General features: G+C 45.0%; 1 protein-coding gene across 1 annotated transcript; it reads left to right on the top strand.

Annotated features, from left to right (window-relative positions):
- The first annotated feature begins 849 nt into the window (after positions 1-849).
- Positions 850-26,044, top strand: RBP3 (retinol binding protein 3). Its single transcript, XM_006276180.4, has 4 exons — positions 850-3,999; positions 15,579-15,769; positions 20,431-20,573; positions 22,022-26,044. Exons 1-4 carry the CDS (start codon positions 952-954, stop codon positions 22,348-22,350), a joined length of 3,711 nt encoding a protein of 1,236 aa, XP_006276242.2. The 5' UTR covers positions 850-951; the 3' UTR covers positions 22,351-26,044.
- The last annotated feature ends 1,015 nt before the right edge of the window (positions 26,045-27,059 follow it).

Below are 27,059 nucleotides of genomic sequence, written 5' to 3'. Positions count from 1 at the left end.
GCATGACAGAGCCTCAAATGCATTGGGGACACAAGGAAACAACCCCTCCACCCCACCCCCCATATTCTATTTTAGTATATCAAGTCTAATGTCTATTGGCTGGAAGCTGTCACCAGACGTGACCATATGTTGCCTAGTGGTATTACAAGTAAATCCTAATTGAGTGCAAATTAAAAAGATTAAAGTCACCTCTGATTTAGCTGCATTACGATGAGGCAAATGCATTTCACAGTCTTGTTCAAAATGCTGAAAATAGTCAGCACTGAAATTAATGGGCTGTCTTTACCTTGGATTTAATGGGCCTTTTCAAATGTTCAGTATTTCTAGATGAGAGCTTGTAGCTGTAGAATGAAAATACAGTTCATTGCTGACCATAGGCAAGAAAAGACCAAAGATGTTGTATTGTAAATAATCATCTGGGCTATACCTGCAAAAATTTAAATACTTGCAGAGTTAGGCCACTGCAAAATACTCTTCATATTATTTTTTATAGGTAGCATTAATAGGTTGGATGATTATTATTCTAATTATGACTCTACATCAAACAGCTTTGCATTTAATGGATTCACTGTCAAGATAATTCTGGACTAGTTTATAATGGACACTGCTGTACAGGTTGAAAACTATTATCTGTCAGAAAGAATCTTATAAGCCAACAGCTTGGTATAAACATCTCCTCATTCACTGAATTTTATTATTGTTTCATAAGAGGTTTGTAAAGTGGCATGATGCTGAACTTCATCTATTGGTGCACTTTGGCTGATACACTCCAATTTAATGAGATTAAAGGTTTAATGCAGGTTTATCAATTGGGTGCTCCCAGATTTATCACTGGGATTTCAGTGCTGATTCACAGACACAGAGGGCTGACAGGGAGCTAAGTTCAGCCCAATCTACAGGAGTTTCTGATTTCCAAGGTGCAGTTTATTTTTGTCTCCTTGCCGATTCAAAATGATCAGGGGATATCTCCTGCTGTTATCATCCCTCTTTTTCTCTGGTGTGCGCGCTGAGGAAATCTTCCAGCCAACCCTGGTACTGGACATGGCCAAGATTCTTCTGGATAATTATTGTTTCCCTGAGAACCTGATGGGGATGCAAGAAGCCATTGAACAAGCCATCAAGAGTGGAGAGATCCTGGATATCTCTGATCCTAAAATGTTGGCCAGTGTCTTGACAGCTGGTGTGCAAGGCGCCTTAAATGACCCAAGACTTGTGATCTCCTATGAACCATTGGCTCCTACAGCTCCCAAGCAAGAACCTGAGGCTTTCCCCACTCATGAGCAGCTCCTGAATCTTATCCAGCATGTGGTCAAGTATGAGCAGCTGGAGGGCAATGTGGGCTACCTGAGAATTGACTATATTATTGGCCAGGATGTTGTACAGAGGATTGGGAGCTTTCTGGTGGAAAAGGTATGGAAGACACTGATGGGAACATCTGCTCTAGTGCTAGACCTGCGTCATAGCACAGGGGGACAGATCTCTGGCATTCCCTTTGTCATCTCCTATCTCTATGAAGCTGACAAGGTGCTGCATGTGGATACTGTATACAACCGACCCTCTAACACCACTACAGAGATATGGACACTGCCCAAGGTGCTAGGTGACAGGTACAGCATGGAAAAGGACGTTATTGTGCTGATCAGCCAGCATACCACTGGAGTGGCTGAAGATGTGGCTTACATCCTCAAGCACATGCACAGAGCCATCACTGTGGGGGAGAAGACTGCTGGGGGCTCTTTGGACATCCAGAAACTGCGCATTGGTCCTTCTGATTTCTACATGACAGTACCTGTGTCACGGTCTGTGAGCCCCCTGAGTGGGGGTGGGCAGAGCTGGGAGGTCAGTGGGGTGATGCCACGTGTGACCACTCAAGCAGAGCACGCCCTTCAGAAAGCCCTGGCCATCCTGTCAGTGCGCAGAGCAGTACCTGAAACCATCAGCCACGTCATGGACATATTACAGGACTATTACACCCTTGTGGAGCGGGTGCCTGCACTGCTGCAGCACCTCACTGCCTTTGACTTCTCCTCCATCCTGTCTGCAGAGGACCTTGCTGCCAAGCTCAATGCTGAGATGCAGACTGTGTCTGAGGACCCCCGCCTCCTTCTCCGAGTCACCACACCAGATGAAGCTGCTATCTCCCCACTGGAGGAGAAAATTCCAGTGGCTACCAGCCTGTCCAACAATGAGCAGCTGCTGCATGTCCTGGTGGACACATTGTTCAAGGTATCTGTATTTCCAGGCAACGTGGGCTACTTGCGCTTTGATGAGTTTGCCGATGCTTCAGTGCTAGCTAAGGTGGGGCCTTATTTCAGGCAGAAAGTATGGGAGCCCCTCCAAGCCACTGAGAACCTGATTGTAGACCTACGCTATAACCCTGGGGGCCCATCCTCATCTGCTGTGCCCCTGCTGCTCTCCTATTTCCAGGACCCTGCTGCTGGCCCTGTTCACCTCTTCACTACCTATGATAGACGCACCAACCACACACAGGAACACAATAGCCAGGCAGAACTTCTGGGGCAGCCCTACAGGGCCCACCGTGGCATCTACCTGCTCATCAGCCATCGTACCGCCACAGCAGCTGAAGAGTTTGCTTATCTCATGCAGTCCTTGGACCGTGCTACTCTGATTGGTGAGATCACAGCAGGGAGACTGTCACACACTTGTACCTTCCCACTGCTGCAGCCTACGGGAGACATCACCCATGGCCTCAGCATCACAGTTCCTGTCATCACCTTCATTGACAACCATGGAGAGAACTGGATGGGTGGAGGTGTGGTGCCTGATGCCATTGTACTGGCTGAGGAGGCACTAGAGAAGGCTGAGGAGGTTCTGGCTTTCCACCAGGGCATGGGAACACTTATAGAGGGAACCGGTCAGCTCCTAGAGGCACACTATGCCATTCCAGAGGTGGCTGGGAGGGCCAGTGCCATGCTAAGCACCAAGAGGGCCCAAGGTGGTTATCGCTCTGCTGTGGATTTTGAGACTTTGGCTTCCCAGCTTACCACTGACTTGCAGGAAGCCTCAGGGGACCACCGACTTCATGTCTTCTACAGCCAGGTGGAGCCAGCCCCAGAGGAACAGCCCCCCAATAATATCCCAAGCCCTGAGGAGCTGGGCTACATCATTGAGGCTCTTTTCAAAGTTGATGTGTTGCCAGGCAACTTGGGCTACCTACGCTTTGACATGATGGCTGAGGCAGAGACAGTCAAAGCCATTGGGCCACAGCTGGTGCAGATGGTGTGGAACAAGTTGGTGGATACCAATGCCATGATCATTGACATGAGGTACAACACAGGCGGCTATTCCACAGCTGTGCCCATCTTCTGCTCCTACTTCTTTGAGCCTGAGCCCCGGCAACACCTCTACACTGTCTTTGACCGCAGCACCTCTCATAGCACTGAGGTATGGACCCTCCCACAGGTTACTGGCAAGAGGTACGGCTCCCTCAAAGACATCTATATCCTGACTAGCCATATGAGTGGCTCAGCAGCCGAAGCATTTACCCGTTCCATGAAAGATCTGCACCGAGCCACTGTCATAGGTGAGCCCACAGTGGGCGGTTCACTTTCTGTGGGCATTTACCAAGTAAGCAACAGCTCACTATATGCCTCCATCCCCAACCAGGTGGTGCTCAGCCCAGTCACTGGCAAAGTGTGGAGTGTATCTGGGGTGGAGCCGCATATCACTGTCCAAGCAAATGAAGCCATGATGGTCGCCCAGCAAATTGCCGCTTTGCGGGCCAAGGTCCCCAGTGTGCTGCAGACAGTGGGGAAGCTGGTGGCTGATAATTATGCCTTTGCAGAGATTGGGACCAATGTGGCAACAAGGCTCACTAACTTCAACAACAAGGACGCCTACAAAATGATTAACTCTGAAGAGGAGCTGGCCCAGAAGGTAGATGCTGATCTGCAAGTTCTCTCTGGAGATGTGCACCTCAAAATAGCCCACATCCCAGAGCACTCCAAGGACAGTATCCCAGGGATTGTGCCAATGCAGGTAAGTCTTTCATGTGCCTAGCTGCTGTGAGTCCCTACCATCTGTTAGGTGGGTGCTACGTGGTCTGGGATCAATGAGCCAGGAATTCCCAGACCCGATTGTAGTCCCTAACTCTAAATCATCACTATTTACCAGTCTCCAGAAAGAGGACAGTGGGCTTTGGAGATTGAACTCACCTCAAATCAGTAAAGTAGCCAGGATTTAGGCTTTTTACCTGCAGCTTATACATCAATACCTGCTAGTTGACAAAAGTCTTCAAGCTCTGGGGCGGTTGAGCTAATATGTCACATAACCAATGAATTTACATGTGAACTTGCTGTAGAGGGCAGTGGGCTAAAGTAGTAGTATTTATTATAGGGAGCACTTCTTCTACCAGAACCACCCACCCTCCCCACCCTCCATGTCACTTCTACTTCAGTGCTATTGTTTTGTCCTGTTATAGAATCATTCTCTATATAAAAGGGCTTCATCCGTCTGTCTGTGTTTGTCTGTCTGTCCATAATGCTCTTGGAGCACTCTAATTGGTTGTCTCAGCAGCCAATCACAAAGCTCCGCACAGACAGACACACATGGTGGAGCACCGCCATGACCGCGGGGATGCTGGCCTCACCCCCCACCCCCAGCCCTGCTCCTTGGGGCAGCAGTGGTGCTGGCCAGCCATGACAGCAGAGATGCCATGATGGGGGGTGGGGGGGATGGAGCAGAGCTGAACATAGAGTGGGGGGAGAGGGTGGCACAGGGCCAAATGCAGAGCAGGGGTGGGCAGCACGCACGGGGTGATGGATGGTGCCACTCTGTCCCCACCCCCCACCCCCATCATTCTTGATGGACAATTTGCTAGTAGAATCATAGAATGGAAGGACCAGAAAGGACCAGTAAGATCATCAAGTCTGGTCCCCTGCCATGGGCCGGAGGTTATTGGGCTCAAATGAGCTCAACGAGTGCTTTTCCAGTCTTCTGAACACCTCCAAGGATGGTGACTGCACCACCTCTGCTGTGAGCGTGCTCAAGATTCTAGATATCCTTATGGAAAATAAGTTTTTCCTAATGTCCAACCTAAATTTTTCCTCTATCAGCTTGTGCCCATTGGTTCTCCTCCGTGGTAGCCTGAATAAATCGCCTACTTACATTATTTATTTTGGTGGGGCTGATTTTGCAATCTGAGAAAGGTCTCTGAATCTCTTACAAGAGATACACACATGTACTTTGTAATGTAATTTGTCATCTATATAAACATACATATACTTACCTTCTATTTTTATATTACTAGACTTGCACGTAACTCTCAATTTTTACCATGTACTCCCACCCCTAGCTTATCTCCTGAGCAACAGTAGAGATTTCCCAAGTGACCTATACATTTTGCTTTGGAAAAAAGCATCTGGTAAGGTCTGATTGACCCCAAAAAGAATTTGATTTTTAAAAAGCCACTTTTGCCTTAACTATGATGTTTGTATTATAGAAGGTCTGCTTGGTTCTGAGCCAGACTGATTATGAACTGACTGCACAGTTGTGCTGGAGGGAGCTCCTAGAAAATTTCACCTTCAAAATGAAGGGAGAGTTAGGATAATATCCCTGCTTTGATGGAGTTAGATCCTCCCTGACTACTAATATTGCATCTGTGCCAGAGATGACTTGCCTAGGAGCTCATTAAATTGATTTTTGAAAAACACACTTTTGCTTTTTAAATGAAATAGACTGCACCATGTGTTGGGCACCTGCAATATTTTTCCTGCAGGCAGAAATCTCCAGGCTCCCACCCTAAGAAGCCTAAGGCTCATATAATTAAAAATGGGGCATGACCTCTGTGCCATGTTCTCAGTCACTGTGGTCAAGGGCAAAGTTTAAAAATTTTCAGGGAATGGCACTTCTAAGTACATGCTGCTTTGCACCTTGAATGTGGAAAGAACTTTGGCTTAAATGGGAAATCTAATTCACAGTTTTCTTGATTTCCTCATTGTTCCACTTCTAGTACTCCTGGGATATGGGGCCCATCACAGACTAAATTTTTTGTGGGAGCTCCTTGCCAAAATATTGACAACATATCAGTGTTCTGCCATTGGTTCTCTATTCAGCCAATGAATGACCCAATCTGTGTACCACTGTTATTGATATTGGTTATTATAACATGCCATGAGCCCTGACTGTCAAAATAGGATGCACAGGACAGAATCTTATTTATCACATCCTGTCCCTGGTTAAGTCGATAGAAAAAAACTACTGACTTCAGTGAGCCTGTGTTAATTAATGCGTCTACATTAATTAGCTTAGTCATTTGTCAAGCATGGTTTTGATGAGGTTTAATGGTTTTTCCATAGGAGGGGAGTCCAAAGCAAGCATGATTGGGAAGGTGGGGAATAGGGGCAGAGAAGTTAGCAGGGGTATGCATATAAGAGAGGCAACTGAAATGCATATGTATACCTTGGTGTGTACTATGCTGGAATCACTGCTAAGGCATAATAAAAGATGATGAAAATGTCTCCTCTGAGACAGTGGCAAGGTCAATGTTAGCTGGAGTACTCTGCTGCATAAATGACATTTGCCCAATTTAGGCTTCCCAGGGGCTAGTCTTACATATACAGTTTTTTGTGATTCAGAAAATTGCCTGAGCTTTTGCTTGCAAGGCAGCTTTCCTTGTACTCCCTGATGCCCACACAACAAACCTTGCTCCTACTCCACTCCCTCACATGAGTAGGGGCTGTTTTCTAGAGTATTACTGGAGCTGGGGACAGGGACTAGGAGGTTTACAGACAAGTCAATGGGAGTAGGGAAAGATTGCTTATGTCCCCAAAACCTATGTCAGGTTTGCCTGACTAATAAAAAAAAAAGTTGCAATACTCTGTTTAAAGGAACAGTATCAGGATAGGAAAAAATAAAAACCCTATCCCTAATGTGTTACCAGCAACAGATGAAAAAATTGTATTAGAGGCTCAGTGCATTCTTGATGCATAAACCCGCTTAGGTCAATGGAGCCATGTCAGTTTGTGCCAGCTGAGAATCTGGCCTTTATTTTAATTGTCTCTTTACTCTCTCTGATATTTGTTTACTTTTTGCCTGTGTGCAGTCTGAAAAACAGCAGTGCACTAATAACTTCTTTTATGTTTCCTGGTTTTAGTCAGCTTCATTTTCGGCTCATTATGCACAAACACAAAACAGTTACATCTTGGATTGTGACAATGCCAAGAAGAAAACATTTTCACTAATTTTTTTAAACATTAAAACGTGCTATTACTTTTAGGAATTTGCAAAACTGATTTTTTATTGGAAGCTAAATAATGTGCCTATACTTATTTTGTAAGTTTCTTTTGCAGCTATAATATCCACTGTAACAGCTGTTCTGCAAACTTAACCCTGTTAATTGACAATAAATCTCTAGTGTTGCAAGCTGGTAGTGTGTTTGTGCTGCTGCACAGAATCAGAATTCCTCGGCTCTGTGGCCGTGTTGTTATTTATTTTCATTGAGCTAAAAACTGGAATTCTTGATCCTGACTGGGCAGACCAGTTGTTTAGGTGCTGGAAAAAAATCCCAAGCTTTAAAGGGTATTAACTGAATGGAAATGAAGTGCCCAACTTTATTTTCATGAATGCTCCTGTTGACATAATTTGAACTGTCATTATTTCCTTGTTGTCGATTCTCAGAATTTCTTGAGAGTCTTGCAATATTTGGTGAATGGCTTTTGCTTGCCTTCTGATTTTTATTTGAAGCTCACACACCTGGTGTCTTGCGATAGTATGAGAATCTCAGCTTTCACTTTAAAAATGTAAACTTCTCTAGCTCCGTCAGAGAAAAGTTTGAAAATATGACCTGAGTATAACACTGAAAGATTGAAAAACAGAACATAAAAAAGAAAAAACTCAAAAGGTGCTATTTAAAAGAAATGCCACAATTTTAAACCAACCTTAGATTTTGGGGGAGGTTCTTCCATGGTTTTTAAAAAACTGGGCTTGACAATATTGTTATTTACAGTACATAAAAACTCTAACAGACGGAGCACTGTTTTGTTTTGGGCACTTTACAAACACAGTCAGAGACAATTCCAGCCCCCAAAAGATTATACTCTACATGGACAAGACAGGTAAAGGAGGGGAAGGGAAACAGGCACAGAGAGGGGTCGGAGTAGCTCAGTGGCAGAACCAGGAGTGAAACTCCACTCTACAGAGTTCAGGCCAGTGTCCTACCTTCTAGTTCATGTCACACTGCTCCATCCAAGCTAAGTTACTCACATGTGATAAGAGTTTAGAGGAGAAGGCCCAGATACCCTATGCAGCTATCAACTAATGATGGTTCTTCATTTGTTCAGGTAGAGCTGTTGACATTCAAGACTCTATTCTAACTTCACTCCTTGCAGTTTTCTTCTTAATAAGGCAGAGGGAATTTATATGTAACAATTCAACCATTTCGGCTTAAACTTTCCTCCAGAGCTTGCTGTGAACTACAGTTTGTCCTTCCCCCACTATCCAGCACCTGACCCTCCAAAATGAAGGGGACTTTGGCCTGTGCAATGACCCCTGCATCCTACATCCTTAGCTAATGGTAGCAGCTGCTCTCCACATCACTATGTATTTCCAGTTGTGTAAGGAAGTAACCCACTAGTACCTACCTCAGATCCCACCGCCTCCCCACCCCTGCCCAAACCTGAGAAACATGAGATTTAAACAAATCCTTTCTATATTAGTTTTATTTGCCTTCCAGTTTCTGAGCGATTAAACTTACTTACGTTCTCTTCTGTATAACCATGAAGGTGAGAAACTTTCTTTGAGATTCCCTCATGTTCATATGACTCCAGGAGAGCTCAGTCTTCAAGGAAAACATCAGCATCGTGACATTTGCAATAAAATCACAACAGTCAACAACACAGCCAACAGGAAGTTCCCAAATGGCCAAATATTTGGTAGAACATATTAAATAGGTAGGAAAAAATATCACAAGAGGTAATAGAAAGAAAAAAACCCATGGAGCCATAAGCTAGGCAAGAGTCCATTTTGAAGGTGTAGTCTAGAAATCTATCTACATCTACAGATTAAATGTTACTTGTAGGTTAATTCTTACTGAAAATAATACATCTGCTTCATGTGTAGATAAAAAAATGGATGATGCATCTTTTCTGCCTTCTCCATTGCAAAAAGGAGGTCTTTTCTCTCCCAGGGGTCCATTTCTTCTGAACCACAAATAAGCAAAGTCAAAACAATGCCATGAACACTGGATATTGTCTTTCAACCCATGATTTATTAAGCAAAATACACTGGAAAGATCAAGTTGCATTGTTGTCACTGGGAAGTGGATTGGAAATGACAAACTCAATAGTGTTGAACTGATATGTCTGCAGCCCAGATAGAGTGGTTATTTTTCACAAGGTGAGGAGAAAAAAAAAGAGCAAGAAAGAGAGAGAGAGGTGCGGGAAGGGAGTCATTAAACTTGGCTCTTACCATCAGAGCAGTAGTTAGCATCAGAAGAACACTGGAATCAGTGTTTGAAGTTTTGGCATTGCAGAAAGGACTAGAATGGTAATTATAAATATCAGCTACAAGAGTATGCAGGAGGCAAAGCCCAGAGGCTGCCAAGTTGTGAGACCTAGGAGAAAATGCCATTACATTTAATATTCACAAATAGCAGTTACACAGCTACATAATTCATTTTTAACATGCAAATATTATGATCTTATTCCACATACAGTGTATATGCACAGGTATCCACATAGCTAATGAGCTGATCTCTGGCTGGGAAGATATACATTTGTACCTAGATGAGTATAAATCCCAAAATTGTAGCCTGGCAAGACTTCATGACTAGCAAGTGCTAGATGCCAGGGGAAGAGTGACCTTCCTTTTGAAGTCCAAAAGTTAGGGCACTCACCGTAGTAGGAAACCAAGGGAGCCTCATGCAGAGGGTACTTAAGTCTATACTCCTTCTGCTTTCTAGCATGGTACACTAACAAACAGGCTCCAAGCTGGGTGCAATCCAGGCCAGTCTCAAACTTCCTCTTGAAGCTGAGTCACCATATCATGAACTCAGTATTCATTGACTATAATGGATAAGGAATGGGCAGAAGGTTCTTCCCTACTGGAAGGGAGGAAACGTCCAGGCTCCTAAGGAGTCCCTTTTAGGGTAGTGGTTATCCTGATGAGCCTTACATACTCTTTCTCCTGGCCCCGCATGTCTTCTTTTCTTGGCTCTCCAGTGGGCCAGTTTCAAGGGGAAGGCTGCACACAGCTCTGTATAGTGCTTAGCCTATTGCCTGGGGATTAAAGCATTATGTTGTGAAGCAGCACACATGTAAATTCAAAACTCCTTTGAATTAAAGGTACATAGGTGCTGCGTCTCCCACACCCTGGGTGAATAGCTTAACCATTAAATCAGCAGCAGGCAATTATTTTGGGCTGAGGGCCACTTACCGAGTTTTGGCAAGCCATAAGGGCTACATAGATAGCCCCACCCCTTGACAGATGCCCCACCCCCAATCGCCACCTTGGGACTGGAAGTCCCTCCCCCTAACTCCTGTCCTTTTCCACCAGAAGTCCCTCCCCTTGCCCCCCGGATGTACTCCTTTCAGCAAGGGGTTTTGCCATCTCTGAACCAGAAAAATACCAAATTATATTCTAAAAATCAAACGTACTACAACATTCATTAATTTCATTTCAAAAAATATTTTTGTTGGAATTTACCTGAGCTTGTGTAGTGTGCATAGAGGTGATAGTATAATAGCTTAAAATTAAGTCTTGCTCTTGTATATTGTGGGAGGTTGTGGGTGGGAGGGTGGGTATAGTTTTATGGGTATATGGGGTGTGGGGGTGGGATTTGTGGGGGGTGGATAGATAAGGGTGTGTTTGTGTGTGGGGTCTGTGTAGGTGTGGGGGAAGGGTGGCTGTGGAGGGTTCTGGCTTGTGTGGAGGGGGAGGATTTTCCAACAGCCTGCCCCCTCCCCCCCCTGCAGCAGGCAAGAGCCTGGGCTCCATGCCCCTGCCACTCCTGGCCCTGGGGCACTGGTGCAGACCTTGTGCTCCTGCTCACTGCCACTTGCCCACCATCTGCCACTGCTTCCCTTCTCCTGCCACTTCCCCATTCCCCCCTCCCCACCCCAGCACAGCAACAACTGGGTAGGAGCGCAGGGCCTACACTGGTGCACTGGGGCCAGCACTGGTGGGGCCCAGAGTGGGGCAGCAGGAGTTCAGGGTCCGGGCTGTGCTGCTCAAGTAGGGAGAGGAGGGAGCCAGCCTAGCTCCATAGAGCCCCTGGCAGCCCGAGCCCCGCAATCCTGCTACCCCGCTCTGGGCCCCACCAGTGCTGGCCCCGGTGCACTGACACAGTCCCCATCCTCCCTCCTGGCTGTCACTGCAATCTGCACACCTACTCACTGCTCCTTCCCCCTGCCTGCCACAGCCATTTCCCTGCTCCCCCCCACACCACCCGCCCAGCAGCACATGGTTTCCAGCTGCAGCACCAGGACTGCAGAAGCTGGCCCGGCCGACCCTGAGGACTGGGGCAATCACCTGCAGTCCTCCCCTGACTCCCTCCCTCTCCTCCTTCTTATCTGTATTTCCCTCAGTGCAGGGAGGCAGGAGCAGTCCCAGGCCAGAAGCCTCCAGAAGCCCCTGCTAGGCAGAGGCTTCTGGCTGGGGCTCGGGGTAGGGGCTCGGGTTGAAGGCGGGGCAGGGCCAAGCTGGACTTGCTGCTGTGGTTGTTTAGTTCTGCCGCCAACTTTCCCTGGGTTCCAGGGGGGATCTAGTGGCTGTTTACAATCTAGTCAGGGGGGACCAGCAGGCACTGGGGGAGTCCCTGTTCCCCCGAGCGCTAACAGGAGTGACTAGAAATAATGGTCAGAAGCTGGCAGAGGGTAGATTCAGGCTAGATATCAGGAGGCGCTACTTCACTGTCAGGGCAGCTAGGATCTGGAACCAACTTCCAAGAGAAGTGGTTCCTACCCTGGGGGTCTTTAAGAGGAGGCTAGATGAACACCTTGTCAGGGTCGTTTGACCCCAGTGCTCTTTCCTGCCCATGGCAGGGGGTCGGACTTGATCTGCTCAGGTCCCTTCTGACCCTACTGACTATGAAACTATGAAACTACTGTCTCTGGCTCCTGTCATCTTTGATAGGCAGCCAGGGGCACATAAATATTAATTTTCTAAATGTTTTAGGGGCCCTGTGGGTCAGATGGAATGGCTTGGTGGGCCAGATCTGGCCCACGGTCCATATTTTGCCCACCCCTGCATTAGATTATTGGATCAAAATATGGAAAGGGCCTTCTCCTCTGGTGTCTACCACTGACTAGTTGTGGGTTTTTAACTGGTTACAATACCTGCCTATCCTGAGCACAGCCTACTATGCATACCCAGTAGGGTTGTGCAAAGCTTCAGGTACTGATTTGATTCAGAGGAGATTTGGGTGATTTGGTAGCCAAATCTCCAAATCCGAATCAAATCAGGGGACCAATTAAAATGTCCGAATCAATTCATAGCTCTCTGAATCAATTTGAAAAAGATTCAGAGAGCTTCGGCAATTCAAGCAGTCCCCGCCCACTGCAGCATGGAGCTGGACCCAGACTCCGTGCTGGTAAGTAGGAGGTGGGGGAGGGGAGGCTGGCAGAGGTGGGGAGGTGACCGTGGAGGACCCCTGTCAGGCCTCATCCCTTGCCTGCTCCCCCAGCCCCCCTGAGCGCCCCCCAACCCCTGCCTACTCTTCCAGCCCCGCATGGCTGCCCCATCTAGCCCAGCTCCCAGTTGTTAAAAAAAAACTCCCAGCTCACCAGGTGATGCCAGGTGGGGGAGGGGATCCCTCCTGCCCCCCACTTCCCCGTGCTGCATGGGGGGCTCTGTCATGAGCCCTCCAAACCCCACCCACTCTCCCAGCCCCCCCCCCCATGGCTGCCCTGCCTGCCCCAGCTCCTGGCCCTTTTAAAAACCAAAAAGCAAAAAAACCCTCCAGACTCACTGACAGCTGCAGTGGCCTTGGGGCTTCAGGGGACTTGTGGCAGAACCCCCCCATGTGGCATGGGGCACTGTGGGGCAGTGGGGATCACCCCCCCCCCACACACCCAGCAGCACCTGGTAAGTGGAGGCTTTTTTTTTTTCAAAGAGCTGGGAGCTGGGGCCGGGCAGGGCTGGAAGAACAGGCAGGGGATATGGCCTGTGTGATTCGAAGATTCGGCTGATTTGGCGGGAGCCAAATCTCCAAATCAGATTCAGCTGAATCGATTCAAGACTGTGATTTGAATCACCAAATCAAATCACTGTCCCCCAAATCAGCCAAATCCAAACCCAAAGTGAATACTAGCCACTTTGCGCAGGCCTACTCAGTAAATGTATGGATGCTTGCATGTCCACAATGCACCTGAAGTAGAATTGCTAACGACACATAAGTGCCAACGAAAGCAGTAACATGTCTGCACAACTGTCATTTGAGTGCACAAAGTGAAATAAGATTTTGCCTCTAAAGCATAGCGCCCTAGTGTGGCCTTCTGGTTGAGACACAAACGCAGAACTCAAGAATCAGAGGTTTGGATTCTACCACAGTGTTAAATGAGCAAGTAACTTCATCAGCCTGTCTCCCTCTGTACCATAAGGTTATAAAGGCATTTCCACTGTCTGAGCTGCTTGTATACATTGCTATTCAGGACCGGTGCGTGTTTAGATGCATATGGGCAGCATGTGGAGTTAGGGGGCCCTGATCTCAATTGTGGTCTTGAGGTCTTGCATTAAACTGTATTACAATTAACAATCCATCCCTTGCATCATCTTCTAGAACACAGCACAAATGTAGAACCATTACTCAGATGCATAGTCTTGTTGGTCACCCTTAAATGAGGAATACTCTCCAGGAAAGGGCTACAGCATTAGGCCCTTAACATGTCCAGTGGGCTTCACGCAGGTTGCGAGTGCTGTTTTTGAGTGGTGGTGACTCTAGGTAGACATCCAAACACTAGATCTCAGCTCTTAGAAGGCTGCCTGACCCCTTTGGGCACAAAAGGCCCAAACATCATGGAATTACTATAGTTCAGGCGTGATGAAGGCTGGGAGGCAAATCCATTCCATGTCCTTTTCTCTGCAGCCCTACATGGTTTAGGGGATGAACTATGGAAGAGGTCAGTTGATCTGTGCCTTTAAGTCTTTATCACCCACCAGACTAGGAGGTGATGAGACGGAGAGGACAGCCACTGTTTCATGTGTGTGACGGTGAGGAGAGAATTTTTACTTTACCAAGTAGAAACAATAACATACTTTTACCTTGAACTACTTGGCTCTATTTGTTTTATGAATGTTCTTTAAGGCCCCCCATCACTGAAATAATCTGAGTACTTCATAAAGATGTACAAAGGGATCCTCACAACACCCTGGTGAGGAGGGGAGAGCTGTTATAACCGACTTGCCAAAGCCCACTCTAGACACAGAAATTTGCAACTGAATGGGAATCTATATGAAGAACCACAGGTCACTGAATTAAGTACAAAGAGATTCTCCCATTTTCAGATGCATACATGGAAAATACTCATTTCTGACCTCAGGCTCAGACTATGGGACCATTGCATATACGGGTGATAGGAATAATTCTTTTATTGTTGGCTAAAAACTGAATTTAATCACATTTGAAATAAATATTTGCCATTTAATACCATAACAAACAGATAAACAAAGTAAAATTAATCACGGCCCAACACATGAGATTTCAGACACGTATCCCCGATATAAGACTCTTAAAGCATACCTATTCCTAACTGTCAGAGTGATTGGCCCTTTAATGGCACCTGAGGCCAGCATCACCTATGGTGGACCAACTACCTTTCAGCTGAGACTAATGAGGAGATTATAAATACTGCAAGTGGCTTGCCTGGAAAAGAATTACAGGAAGCCAATGGGTTCCTATGTCATGCTTTGGAGCACAGAAAGCAGTATGAGGCCTCTGGGCCTCAATCATCTGCTTCTGTCAAGGAAATCACTTTATTTTGTTTTTGTATAAAAAACTATGCCTGAAAAGGGCCTGATTCAGACTCTGGATGTGGTGGCAGCCCTTTCTCAGCTGGGGAAGCAAGCCAGCCACCCTATATCAGCACATACCCATCACGTAAGGATATTACATGTTTGTAACACATCAGATTCCTAAAGAGGATTGCTGTATAGAGTTGGGACCTATCTGACAGCCTGTGAAGAGCGTTTTTGGTATTGTGTGGCCAATCTGCTGAGGAGGGCTTTAAATTAGGTCTTATGCAGGTTGGCAAAGAAAACTTACTGATTTTCTAGGTGAAGAAATCTCAGAGACATTTGCAATAATATTTGCTGTGTTTAGCCTTCAGCAAATTAGTTTTACATTACATCTCAGGGAAGACTTCCTAACTGTGTGAACTGTAAGACAATAGAACAAGCCGTCTAGGGAAGCTGTGGAATTTCTTCCTTGGAGGTTTTCAAGAAGGGTCTGGAGAGGCATCTCTCATCTGTGTGAGGGGGGTTGGACTAAATGACCCTAGAGGTCCCTTCTAATCCTGTGATACTATGAATCTATAGGTGTAACATGAGCTAACCATTTGATTCCTTTTTAATATTATGCAGAAGAGTCACTATCAACTCATAATGTTTTTTCCAAACTCTTTCAGATCCCACCTCCAGAAGTATTTGAGGATCTAATTAACTTTTCATTCCACACCAATGTCTTTGAAAACAACATTGGCTATTTGAGATTTGATATGTTTGGAGATTGTGAACTTCTAACCCAGGTGTCTGAGCTGCTGGTGAAGCATGTTTGGAAGAAGATTGTTCACACAGATGCATTAATCATAGACATGAGGTAAATCCTGAATAGAAAGTAGTCAAGTGTCTTCTTTCTAAGTACAATTTTATTTGTTGCCATGAATTTATTTTACATGGTTAACTGTTGTCTTTACAAACTAACAATGATAGGATGAGATGAAGAAATTTCAGGGTGAATTGCCATGGAAAACTATTAAGGGAAATGGTTCCATCATGTGGTTCATTTGAAAACAGATAGGAAAACTGGAAAATTTTCAAGAGTGAAGAGTTCTGCCCTGAAGCTATTTTCTTTCTCTGATTTCTGTATAACACTTCACTGGATATGACTATGCTTACTTACACACATTGTTTAATCATATCTTTTATTGTAGGTCAAGTGATTCAGTAGTGGAAAAGTGGATAATGCTTGAATTGTGCCAAGCTATACTGGGGGATCAGCCGTATATAGTCTGGTCCACAAGTCTAGCTCACAAGTCACTTAAGCCACCTTATCAAACCCCACCACTCCTTTAGCTATTCTCAGTACTCAGAGGCACTATGGTAGCCATGGACTTATCACATGCCTAAGTTTAAACAAAGCTTCATTGTACTTCCCAACATATGAACAACACTCTGTGTGCACGTGCCAGTATATGCTGTTCTACTTATTTGCAACAATTAACAGTGCTACACATATACAAATATATCATGTTTTTATGTAGCACTTCCATAAGTGTGTTTCTTTTGCATTGGCCCAGAGCTCCTATTTGGAAGCCCACCACACTTCAGGCAAATATTTATGGAAAAACAAACCCTGTGTCAGAAATGGTTTCAAAGACTAAGGAAACACATATATCCACTACAGTCATAAATCTTCCCATATTTGGAACTTTTCTTCAAGCCACATGATTTCCATTTTTAAAATCAATGACTGTCTAATGTTAAAAGGATGAACAATCTTGGCAGCAGGAATGGAGACCCATCCTAGCAAGGATATGGCAGTGTCCCCTTTATGGGAAATACCATGGTCAGTAGGCTACAGAATCATAGATTTCATAGATTGCATAGACATTAGAGCTGGAAGGCACCTTGTAGGATCATCGGGTCCAGCCCCCTGCCTAAAGGGCAGGAAGTCAGCTAAGGTCAAAGGATCCCAGCAGGATAAGCATCCAAATGTTTCTTAAAAGTGTCCAGAGCAGGTGCTTGCACCACCTCTGGGGGGAATCTATTCCAGGCCTTGGAGGCTTAGACAGTAAAAAAGTTTGTCCTTATGTGCAATCTTTAGCTTTGATTGAATAGAAAGGAGAGAGGAAGTGACACTAACAATGCAGCCAGTCTTCAGGCATGACTCTGGATATATATTTTTTCCTTCATTCTGCCTTCCCAAAATAAGGTGTGTGTGTGTTACTTGGGGACATGTAGTATGCAAGAAAATATGATATTTATTTTCAACAATCCCCTTTTAGAGCAGGGCTGTTATGCTCATGTTCCACATGGGTTAGTGAAGTCCAGAGAGGCAAAATAGCTTCCCCAGTGTCACACTGGAAGTCTATCATAGAGTGTGAACTTAAACCTACATCTTCAAAGTCTGAGACTGGTGCCCTAACCACTGAACTGTCTTTCATCTCAAAACTAATGTTCCCTTAAGGGCTCATTATCCTAGTAGCAAAACATAGGTGGACATAGTTAGTTCTACTCTGTTATTGTAGGTCGGTTTCGACCTGGAAGGGTGTGGGCAGTGGGGTCCCGCAGCGCTCGGTCCTTGGACCGATACTCTTTAATGTCTTCATCAGCGACTTGGACGAGGGAGTGAAATGTACTCTGTCCAAGTTTGCGGATGACACAAAGCTATGGGGAGAAGTGGACATGCCAGAGGGCAGGGAACAGCTGCAGGCAGACCTGGACAGGTTGGGCAAGTGGGCAGAAAACAACAGAATACAGTTCAACAAGGAGAAATGCAAAGTGCTGCACCTAGGGAGGAAAAATGTCCAGCACACCTACAGCCTAGGGAATGACCTGCTGGGTGGCACGGAAGTGGAAAGGGATCTTGGAGTCCTAGTGGACTCCAAGATGAACATGAGTCGGCAGTGTGACGAAGCCATCAGAAAAGCTAATGGCACTTTATCATGCATCAGCAGATGCATGATGAATAGATCCAAAGAGGTGATGCTTCCCCTCTATCAGGCGCTGGTCAGACCACAGCTGGAGTACTGCGTGCAATTCTGGGCACCGCACTTCAAGAGGGATGCGGATAACCTGGAGAGAGTCCAGAGAAGGGTCGCTCGTATGGTTAAGGGCCTGCAGACCAAGCCCTATGAGGACAGACTAGAGAACCTGGACCTTTTCAGCCTCCGCAAGAGAAGGTTGAGAGGCAACCTTGTGGCTGCCTATAAGTTCATCACGGGGGCACAGAAGGGAATTGGTGAGTATTTATTCACCAAGGCACCCCTGGGGGTTACAAGAAATAATGGCCACAAGCTAGCAGAGAGCAAATTTAGATTGGACATTAGGAAGAACTTCTTCACAGTTCGAGTGGCCAAGGTCTGGAACGGGCTCCCAAGGGAGGTGGTGCTCTCCCTTACCCTGGGGGTCTTCAAGAGGAGGTTAGATAGGCATCTAGCTGGGGTCATCTAGACCCAGCACTCTTTCCTGCCCATGCAGGGGGTCAATGATCTATTGAGGTCCCTTCCGACCCTAACATCTATGAATCTATGAATCTATGAATTGTCTTGCCAAAACATTTATCATCTTTGTCAGCATCCCAGAGCTCTTGACCATGTGTTTGGAAACTTGGAGAGCCCCCTAAGCTGATTTTCACAGACAGGAGGCTTTTGACATTATCTGTTCTTTTGGAGTGCTGTGGACTCAATCGACTCAACACAATGTGAGCTGCACTGTAGGGCAGGCAGCTGCTCTGTCATCTCACTGCCTGGCTTTCCAATGTGGCATAGCTTTGTCCCTCTCCTCTTCTGCTGCCTGCCCTTGATTGCATTCTGGCATATCTAGGATTTTATCCTGTGACTTTAATGCCTGTATTTTCTCTTTTCACTATATGTGGGTTACTCAGTCACATCATAACTGCAGTCCAGCAAGAAAGGGGTGGCTAACAAGAGACCAGCATGATTCAGTCATGTTCATTCTGCCAGGCAGCAAAATCCCTGAAGGGCAGGTACAAATCTCAGACTGCAGGCTTATGCATTGACAAATGATTAGCCAAGGTATCTCCTTCTTCACCTCACTCAGAGTCACCTCAACAAGTTAGATACCACTCACTACCATGACACCTGCAGCAGCATGAGGCTCGGTTGTGACAGCCAGAGCATTGTATCCCTGGGATGTCCTGGCTGCACAGCAATACTCACATAAGTCTAGATAGTACTAAGCAGAAACCACCAACAACCTGATTTGGTTTTCAGCAAGCTCATAGCAAACATAACTATTCTGTATACAGTTGGAGAGGTTTCCTTACCCAGGGATGGAGTCACCCCTAAATTTGCAGAACTGCAGAGGAAAATTCCTAGAACCAAAATTTATTTTCTTGGTTTCTGTCTGGATTGCACTAAACATCAGTATCAAGCAAGAAGTTTCCTTCAGACATTACTCGATGTGGTTTATGCCATGCACCATAGGGTAAATTACACAAGGTAAAGCCTGTGCCATCATTATGCTAGGGAATAAAACATAAACATGTGTGGTGTTGTACACATCTTTTTAAATAGGAAAACAAATTAACTCATTCTCAAGTCCTGTTGCATCCTCCTTATCAGCATGAACAAATAGGCCGCAGGATACAAAGGAAATCGGGAACTTTTTTTGGTGCAAATAGCTTGTTAAACATGAGCAGCACACTGCATAAGGGTAATATTTACCTCCTATGCAATGGCATCAAAGATACATTAGAAATGCTTCTGATTGACCACTAGATGGAGAGTTACACTACATGAGTAGAGCTGAAGTAGAAATGGAAAATATAAATGGTTTGGTGTTCCTGATTCAAAATGAATACTGTTCTAATTGTAGGAGGAGGTAATCCCATAGTGATACTTACACATCTATGACTTCCACCCTGAGCTGTGATGTGAACTTAGAAGGAGTTTTCTAATGTAAATTGTTTCAAATTTTCCTCTAATTGAATCATCTAGATCAACTACTGGACACAAAAAGAAATCGCTTGAGGTTAGAAAGTGGTGACCACTTACACTGGCTTTGATGGGAGATGTAGATTCTCAATGCCTCTCCACTCAGACACTTATTTTTTGCCCCTAAATGAAAATTAATTGCCTAAACATTAATAGCAAAGTCTAAGTGTATTGGCTCAGCTTTTTAAATTCCATTACTTATGTTAGTAATAACTGTAGGTTATTAAAAATAAAAGAACTTCAAGAATCTAATATCTCTCTAACTATCTCTTCTGATTTATTTTATGGGGTTTTTTTCACCAGGTTGGTCCAAGAAAATAGCTTTACATTTTTATTTCTAGCCAGTTTGTGAACAATAACAGTATCAGGTTCTCCAGCAGGAGTTCAGTTCTATATCGCTAGGATTGCAAATACTGTGAGGGAGAATGCATTACGCAGATATAAGACCTTAGGTCTGAACCATTTTTTTGGAGATGCTATAAAACAGCAGAACTTGGGAATTAGGGAGAGAAAGGAGGATAATTACACAGTTTGCTACAAATGTTCAATCGTGACCTGGATTCTTTTCTTGTTTACACAGATACAATATTGGAGGCCCCATCAACTCCATACCAGGCCTGTGCTCTTACTTCTTTGATGAGGGGCACCGAGTTCTTCTGGACAAGATTTACAACAGACCCACTGGCTCAATAAATGAGATCTGGACCCAGTCACAGCTCACAGGTGAGATGGCAACCACACTTCATAATAACTTTTACTTTTAGGTATGTATGATTGTAGCTTCTTGTGAATTTCCTAGGAAAATGGAGTGCTCGATCCATAGCCATCCATCAGAAACTACATTTTTCCTACTGAAAACACCTGAAGCCAATAGCTAAATCTATACAAAGAAAAAGCATCAGAGGAAAACTAGATATTCTGCAAATTTGCTTATGGTCCAGATCTGTGAGACCCTGCACTACCTCTATTCTCCTAGTGTCCATGACATAGTGGGCATGTCTACATGTTGCTCTATGACACAGGTGGGCAATTATTTTGGGCAGAGGGCTGCTAACTGAGTTTTGGCAAGCCATTGAGGGCCGCATGACAGGCAGCCAGGGGCAGATAAATATTAATTTTCTAAATTTTTTAGGGGCCCCACAGGCCAGATAGAATGGCCTGACAGGCCACATTTTGCCTGCCCCTGCTCTATGGTGACGTAGTGACATGCTACATCACCATACAGTGCACTATGGTGATGCAGTGATCACACAGGTCTACATGTGATCGGCAGTTACATTGCCGTAGCAGCACACTCCCCCGGTGTAGTCACCGTAGACAGTTAAAGTTGGGATGTGCTAAGGGAATAGAGTTATTATGGCCACAATCCAAATCCCCTCAAAGAGAATGGGCTTCAGCGAGATTTGGATCGAGCTCTGCATTATATATCTGCTTTGGACAGAGTCTCCTAATGGCCCATAACTTGTCAGTAACAAAAGAAGTTCCATTTAAAGTTGTTGTGAAAATTAATTCTGTGAAAGGTCCCTCGTGTGATGTTGGGCCCCTTCTTACAAGTTAGAATTATAGTTAACTCTCATACCATTGGTGCATGTGATAGACAGACGCCAAGGACATTATTACAGAAGCATAGGATGAACTTCCCAAGTGCTCAGGTTGCTCTATGATGCAGAAGGCCTGATTTAAAAAAAAAACCAGCTCAGTCCCCAGCAAAATGTTATTTTGAATGTGAAATTATGAGAAAATCTACCGTTCTTTGTTGGTTAAGTAAGGGAAACAATCAAGTCAGTCCAGTCCCCAACAATAGATTTTCTGTAAGGGGATTTTGGGTAAAACCAAAGCTAAACTAAACTTCCCCATTGTAATTTCATGGAAGACCATTTCCATTCTAAGTTTAAATATATCCAAAACTTCTTACTACAGGAGAGGCAGGAAGTGAAACTGATGTAGCAACATCAATGATAATGACCAGACTCTTTACAATGTACAAGCTGTTTATTGGAAAAAGCAAATTCCAGCCATTGCAGCTGGAGAGTAAGTCAGGATTCTTTCAGGCATTAATAACAGATGGGATGGAAATACAGTGTGCCTCTGCTCTTCTCACACTATTCTGCGATCTAAGTGGACCTTTAAATGTAGATGTGCTTAACACTGTCTTATCTTGTCTCTTGCAGGTGAGAGATATGGCTCACAGAAGGGTTTGGTAATCATCACCAGTGCTGTGACTACTGGGGCTGCAGAGGAGTTTGTGCATATCATGAAAAGACTGGGCAGAGCTTATATCATTGGAGAAATGACAAGTGGTGGGTGCCATCCCCCCCAGACATATCATGTGGATGACACCAACCTCTACATCACCATCCCCACCTCTAGATCAGTCATCTCCGCTGATGGCATCTCTTGGGAGGGAAGAGGGGTGCCTCCACACATGGAGGTACCAGCAGAAATAGCGCTTATCAAAGCAAAGGAAATGCTTAAAACTCACCTACACAGCTCCAGATAGACTGGTTGGTGCAGAAAGCATCCAGTATGAGAGAACTAGATTGCAACTTTCTAAGAAGCCTGAGAGAATTAGACACCCAGTGGCTAGAACCAGTAAAGGACTTAGACGCCTAAAGCAGGACTTATGTGGAAGGTAGGAACCTAAGTGCAAAATTATGATCCAAACAACCCTAGCTCAGCTGCCCCCTGACTTCATAGGCGCCTTAATTTTTTACCTTAAAATTCTCCAGGTGACCAGACCTGTGCCTCTGGTCATACCTACAACTGCCACAGTTCGAGCAGCTACAATTTGGATTCACATATACCCCTAATCAGGTTCCCAAAAGTAAGCATTCTTCCACTTAAGTCCAAATCTAGTTGGTGTTTTCAGAGCCCATTTAACTCTCACTAACAAGAGGCTCCCCATGAAGAGCAACTGCTTTCTTTCATGACATGGCAGGCAGTGGCTCTCATCTTTGATATCAAAGGCCAGTGGTTAGATCACACCCCTGCAAGAGGAAAACTGAGTTTCATTTCTTTCCTTAGCATAACGGAGTTCTAACCTTTACCTCTGACTCCGTGGTGAGCATGGGCTGTATAAACTACTTTGGGTTGCTGGGGCACATTTTGCCCCTCATATTGAAGAAGGGCTACTGGAAAGACAAGAATCCTAGGTACATTGAGTCAGAGAAAGACAAAGAAAAAGAGCCTGACTAGTCTAGTGGTTACAGTACTCATCTGCAAAGGGAAAGCCATGGCTTTTGGTCCCTGCTTCCCAATGCTATGCCTATATTTTACATTAAACAGTCCTTGCAAGTACTCATTTCTTTCAAAGAAATGTTGTAGGTACCTTTCAGTTCAAAGGGAGGATCCGGAGTAGACAGATGTTCCTCCTTATAGTCCTGAGTAAGGCACCTACACTATAGAGAGGGACAGATTTCCTATTGACCAGCTCTAGGCAGCCCCTATAGTGGCTATTTTTTACGCTATTCTGAGGTACCTGGTGGCTTACCTATAGCACTGCAGCAGCAGGTCCCATTAAGGATGGGCCCAGGCACTTCCTAGTCACTCCCTATCTACCTGCATCCATGGGCACATTCAACACCTAGGGCTGCTTTGGGCTTCCCCTCTGTACTCAGTTTCCTGCAGGCCTGAGAGCAGACACTGGAGGCAAGCCTGGAACAGCTGTACTGATATATTTCCAGTTATAATTGTGCCCATGGACTTGGGTGGGCAGGACATGCTAAGCTTCATCCTCCTTGGGAACACAATCTCTGAACAATGTGCTGGCAGCCTGGAATGTGCTGGATGTCACTGCAGAGGGCAGGAACCCTCTGCAGAGGGCAGAAAGCTGGGGGCTACAGAACCAAACCTTCAGTCACCTAAGCCTCTTATTGGACCTAGCTTCTGAATCCTCTTACTTTCCTAATTCCCCACTGAAATATCCCAGTCCTATATGCTTAAGAATTGCAAACTTCCCCGTTATGTGGGCATTTATTCAAGTGTAAAATATGCATTTCTTATGTACTTTGGAAAATAACACATATTTTCACCGCCCCATGTCCTGAGGAGGAATGAAAATAGCCACAAAGGCTTGTTTTCCAAACTGGAGAAGCTAAATTAGTTTCCTTTCCATTTGCCCCTTAGATCAAAGAGGCTCAAAGATAGCCAACTTGTCAGCTTATCAGCCACTGCCCAGTATCCTGGTATTTCTAGAGCTGCAAATCCAGAACTCACCAACACACAGGATGCCCAAAAGCAGAGTTAAATACAGTTCAGAGCAGTTGTAAGTTGTAGGTTTTGGGAGGTTTTTTACTGTGAAGATTTAAAAAATATATATCTTCTGTTTAAACACCTGATTTCAAAGACTCTCAGTATTCACATGGAAGGAATGTTAACAATCAGACAACTATCTGTCATTTCTGCAATGTGTTTATATTTCAAGTTTCACTCAGCTGGGTCAGATAAATTAAATTGTTCACACTTTCCATGCTGTTCATTTTCATTTTCAGACTCTCATGCACTGGCCCAGTATTAGGTTTTTTAATGCTTTGGGGGAATGTTTGAATGAATTTAGGTTTATGCAGGACTCTGTCTATCCAAAGTGCTATATAAATGATGAGTATTAAAAGTACTAAATCCAGAAAAGGCCACATCTGTCAGTGAATTAATAATAAACAGAATAAACATATTTTAAGTACTAGATTTTTAAAGCTCCCCTTCAATATATAAGTGGCCTAACCTTGCTTTTATTTTTTCTAAGCACATTTGCATATGCACAAAAGCCTTCGTGTATGAACAATATTGTTTGCTGTTTGTTATTGGCAAGTCAAAGTCAGTCAACCAATCCGGAACCAGAAATTATACCATTTGACCAAGATAGCTAATCTCACAGCAAAAATACTGAGTAATTGCAGTCAGTGCACATGTGGTCTGAAATTTGCTCTCATTGACTACATGGTGAATGCTTCTGAATACCAGACTTATTTACAGTAGCAGGAATCCATTTGGAAAAGAGAAACAAAAAGGATGATTTTTCTGGCTAGTCTATTTGCAACAAGTAATTTGATCAGATCTAGCAAATCCTACAAGACTTTTCTTCACCCAGAAGTTAGATCATGACCTTGAAGAGTTGTGTTAACTAAGATGCTGCCAAACACAATAACATACGGTATAAACAGATACTATTCTTAAGTATCACATCAGCTAGTCCTGATTAAACTGTATTGAAATTACAATGATTCAGTAACTGACATGAGGTTCAAATACAGTTTGTTCCTATTAAGTCATATTTACCATCATCCTAGTTAACAGAACTTCAAGGTGGTGTTTCTATATGATCTGATTTCTAGACAAACAAGACCAGAGTCATGAAAACCTCTGTTATTACAAGAGACTGAAAGGACTGGGACTGCTTACTTTGAGCAGGAGATAGAGAAGAAGGAACCCAATAAAAGCTTTCAAATTAAGGAAAGAGATAGTCTACTGATCTAGCTTCTCTATTTCCTCTGTGTTATGACACAAGTACAATGAAACTGAACGGAGGGTTCAGCAGGATTCAAAAAGGGTTCAGCAGGATTCAGACAATTCTAAGGTCGTCATTATGCTAACTGAGAGCTTTGGATGGGATCTAAACCTTCCATCACTAGAACAGATGGTAACCTGTAGCTGTTGAGGGGTCAGGGCTCTTCTTCTAAATAGGTGTCCTGAATCTGCCTCCAGCAGGGTCCTTCCACCTTCCTGTGACAGATTTGAAGCAGGAGGCAGGATACTGAGCCAGCTGGACCACTGTTCTGATGTTAGAGGTGAAGATGAGCTCTGGGTGCAGAGACCAAAGCTGGGAGTTGTCAGAGCCCAAACAAATTGAAATCATCACAGCAAACAAACATGGGAATCCCATGAAAATGGATTCAAATTGTGACTGCCCAGGAGGGTAGCTAAAGGACTGTATCATGCACAGGCATCAAAAATAATGCTGCCAGTGGTGTAAATTGTGGGGATGAGAGGGGCACTAGCCCTGGGCACTAATTTAGAGGGTGCATTGGAATGGCACCCCCATCCACTGGAGTCTTTGCCATATCAGGAGCAGCCCTGTGCTGCCTGGCCATAGGAGCTAGGTACAGGACACACAGGACACAGCAGGAGCTGTAGGAATCATTGAGTTTTCAGGAAAGGTAAGACCTTCCTTCACCTTCCCTCTCCCCCTGCTCTCTCATACCCAGCAAAACACTACTGGGAAAAAATTTTCCCAGGACACCAAATGTGAAAGTTATACCCCTGAATGCTGGCACTGCTGCCAGTGCTTCATCTAATGGCTCCAGAACTGTAAAGGTCTAGAAACAGGACACTATCCCAGACAGGGATAGATATCCTAGGATGCATGACTCCACCTCCATTCATACATACCCCAAGCAGAGGTCTGAATGCTAGAGGAGGTGGAGATTAGGCAGAGACAGATGAAACAAGGTAAATGGAAGAGGAATGAAAGGGGTGGATAAGGATGAGTGAGAGAAGTGAAAGAGCAGAATGAGGAGAAGGGACAGAACACAGAGAGAAATGAAAAAGTCAAGGAGACTGCCTCAGAAAGGAAAAGGCAAGCTCAGCAGAGTGGGCAGCTCAAGAATGAGGGAAGTGAAGTGCAGGCATAAGAGAAAGACAGAAAGGCTGGGAGAAAGGGAGGGAAGAGAAGAAAAGGTAAAAAAAAGAAAGGGGAAGAAATGTGGGAAGAAAAAGGAGAGAGTGGGGCAAACTGGGGAGGAAAGGATGCAGCCTGGGAGTAAGAAGAGTAGCACAGAAGCCCATGGAGCCATTGCATGAGGTCAAGGGTATAATGAGTCTGAACCCAGCTGAGGAGGGTTCAGCTCAAGGCGCCAACTGGAGATAAGAACCTGGCTGAGTCATCCCCTGGGGCAATAGGAAGGAGGGTCCCACTCACATAGGCCTGTATAAACCCAGAATAGATCACAGCAAGCTTTCTAGCCAGAGACAGCTGTGTCTGGCTTCTTTGTTGGGGCTTCTTGGTTGGTGCTCTTTGCACAACCCTGGTTTCTGGCTTTCCTCCTTGACCTTTTGACTCCTGACTTCAGTTCCTCAGACTTTAGTTCCTCAGTCTTGGCTCCTGACTCTGGTTCCTACAAACCTTAGCGCTAGACATTGCCTCTCGGACCCTCCCCTTGTCATCCAGGTGAACCATCCTAACTACCTATGGCCTGCTCTGTTACAAAAGGATGG

This window comes from Alligator mississippiensis, chromosome 6 (assembly GCF_030867095.1).
Source record: "Alligator mississippiensis isolate rAllMis1 chromosome 6, rAllMis1, whole genome shotgun sequence".
In the NCBI taxonomy this organism is placed as follows: Eukaryota; Metazoa; Chordata; order Crocodylia; family Alligatoridae; genus Alligator; species Alligator mississippiensis.
Note: the sequence above shows the minus strand (reverse complement) of the source record. Positions and strands in the feature narration are given on the sequence as shown.

Excerpts from the sequence above, each read along its gene's own strand:
- RBP3 (XM_006276180.4), top strand. The coding sequence starts at position 952 with ATGATCAGGGGATATCTCCTGCTGTTATCATCCCTCTTTTTCTCTGGT. Across the intron at positions 4,000-15,578 it reads CAGGGATTGTGCCAATGCAG|ATCCCACCTCCAGAAGTATT; the intron begins GTAAGTCTTTCA and ends AAACTCTTTCAG. Across the intron at positions 15,770-20,430 it reads GCATTAATCATAGACATGAG|ATACAATATTGGAGGCCCCA; the intron begins GTAAATCCTGAA and ends TTGTTTACACAG.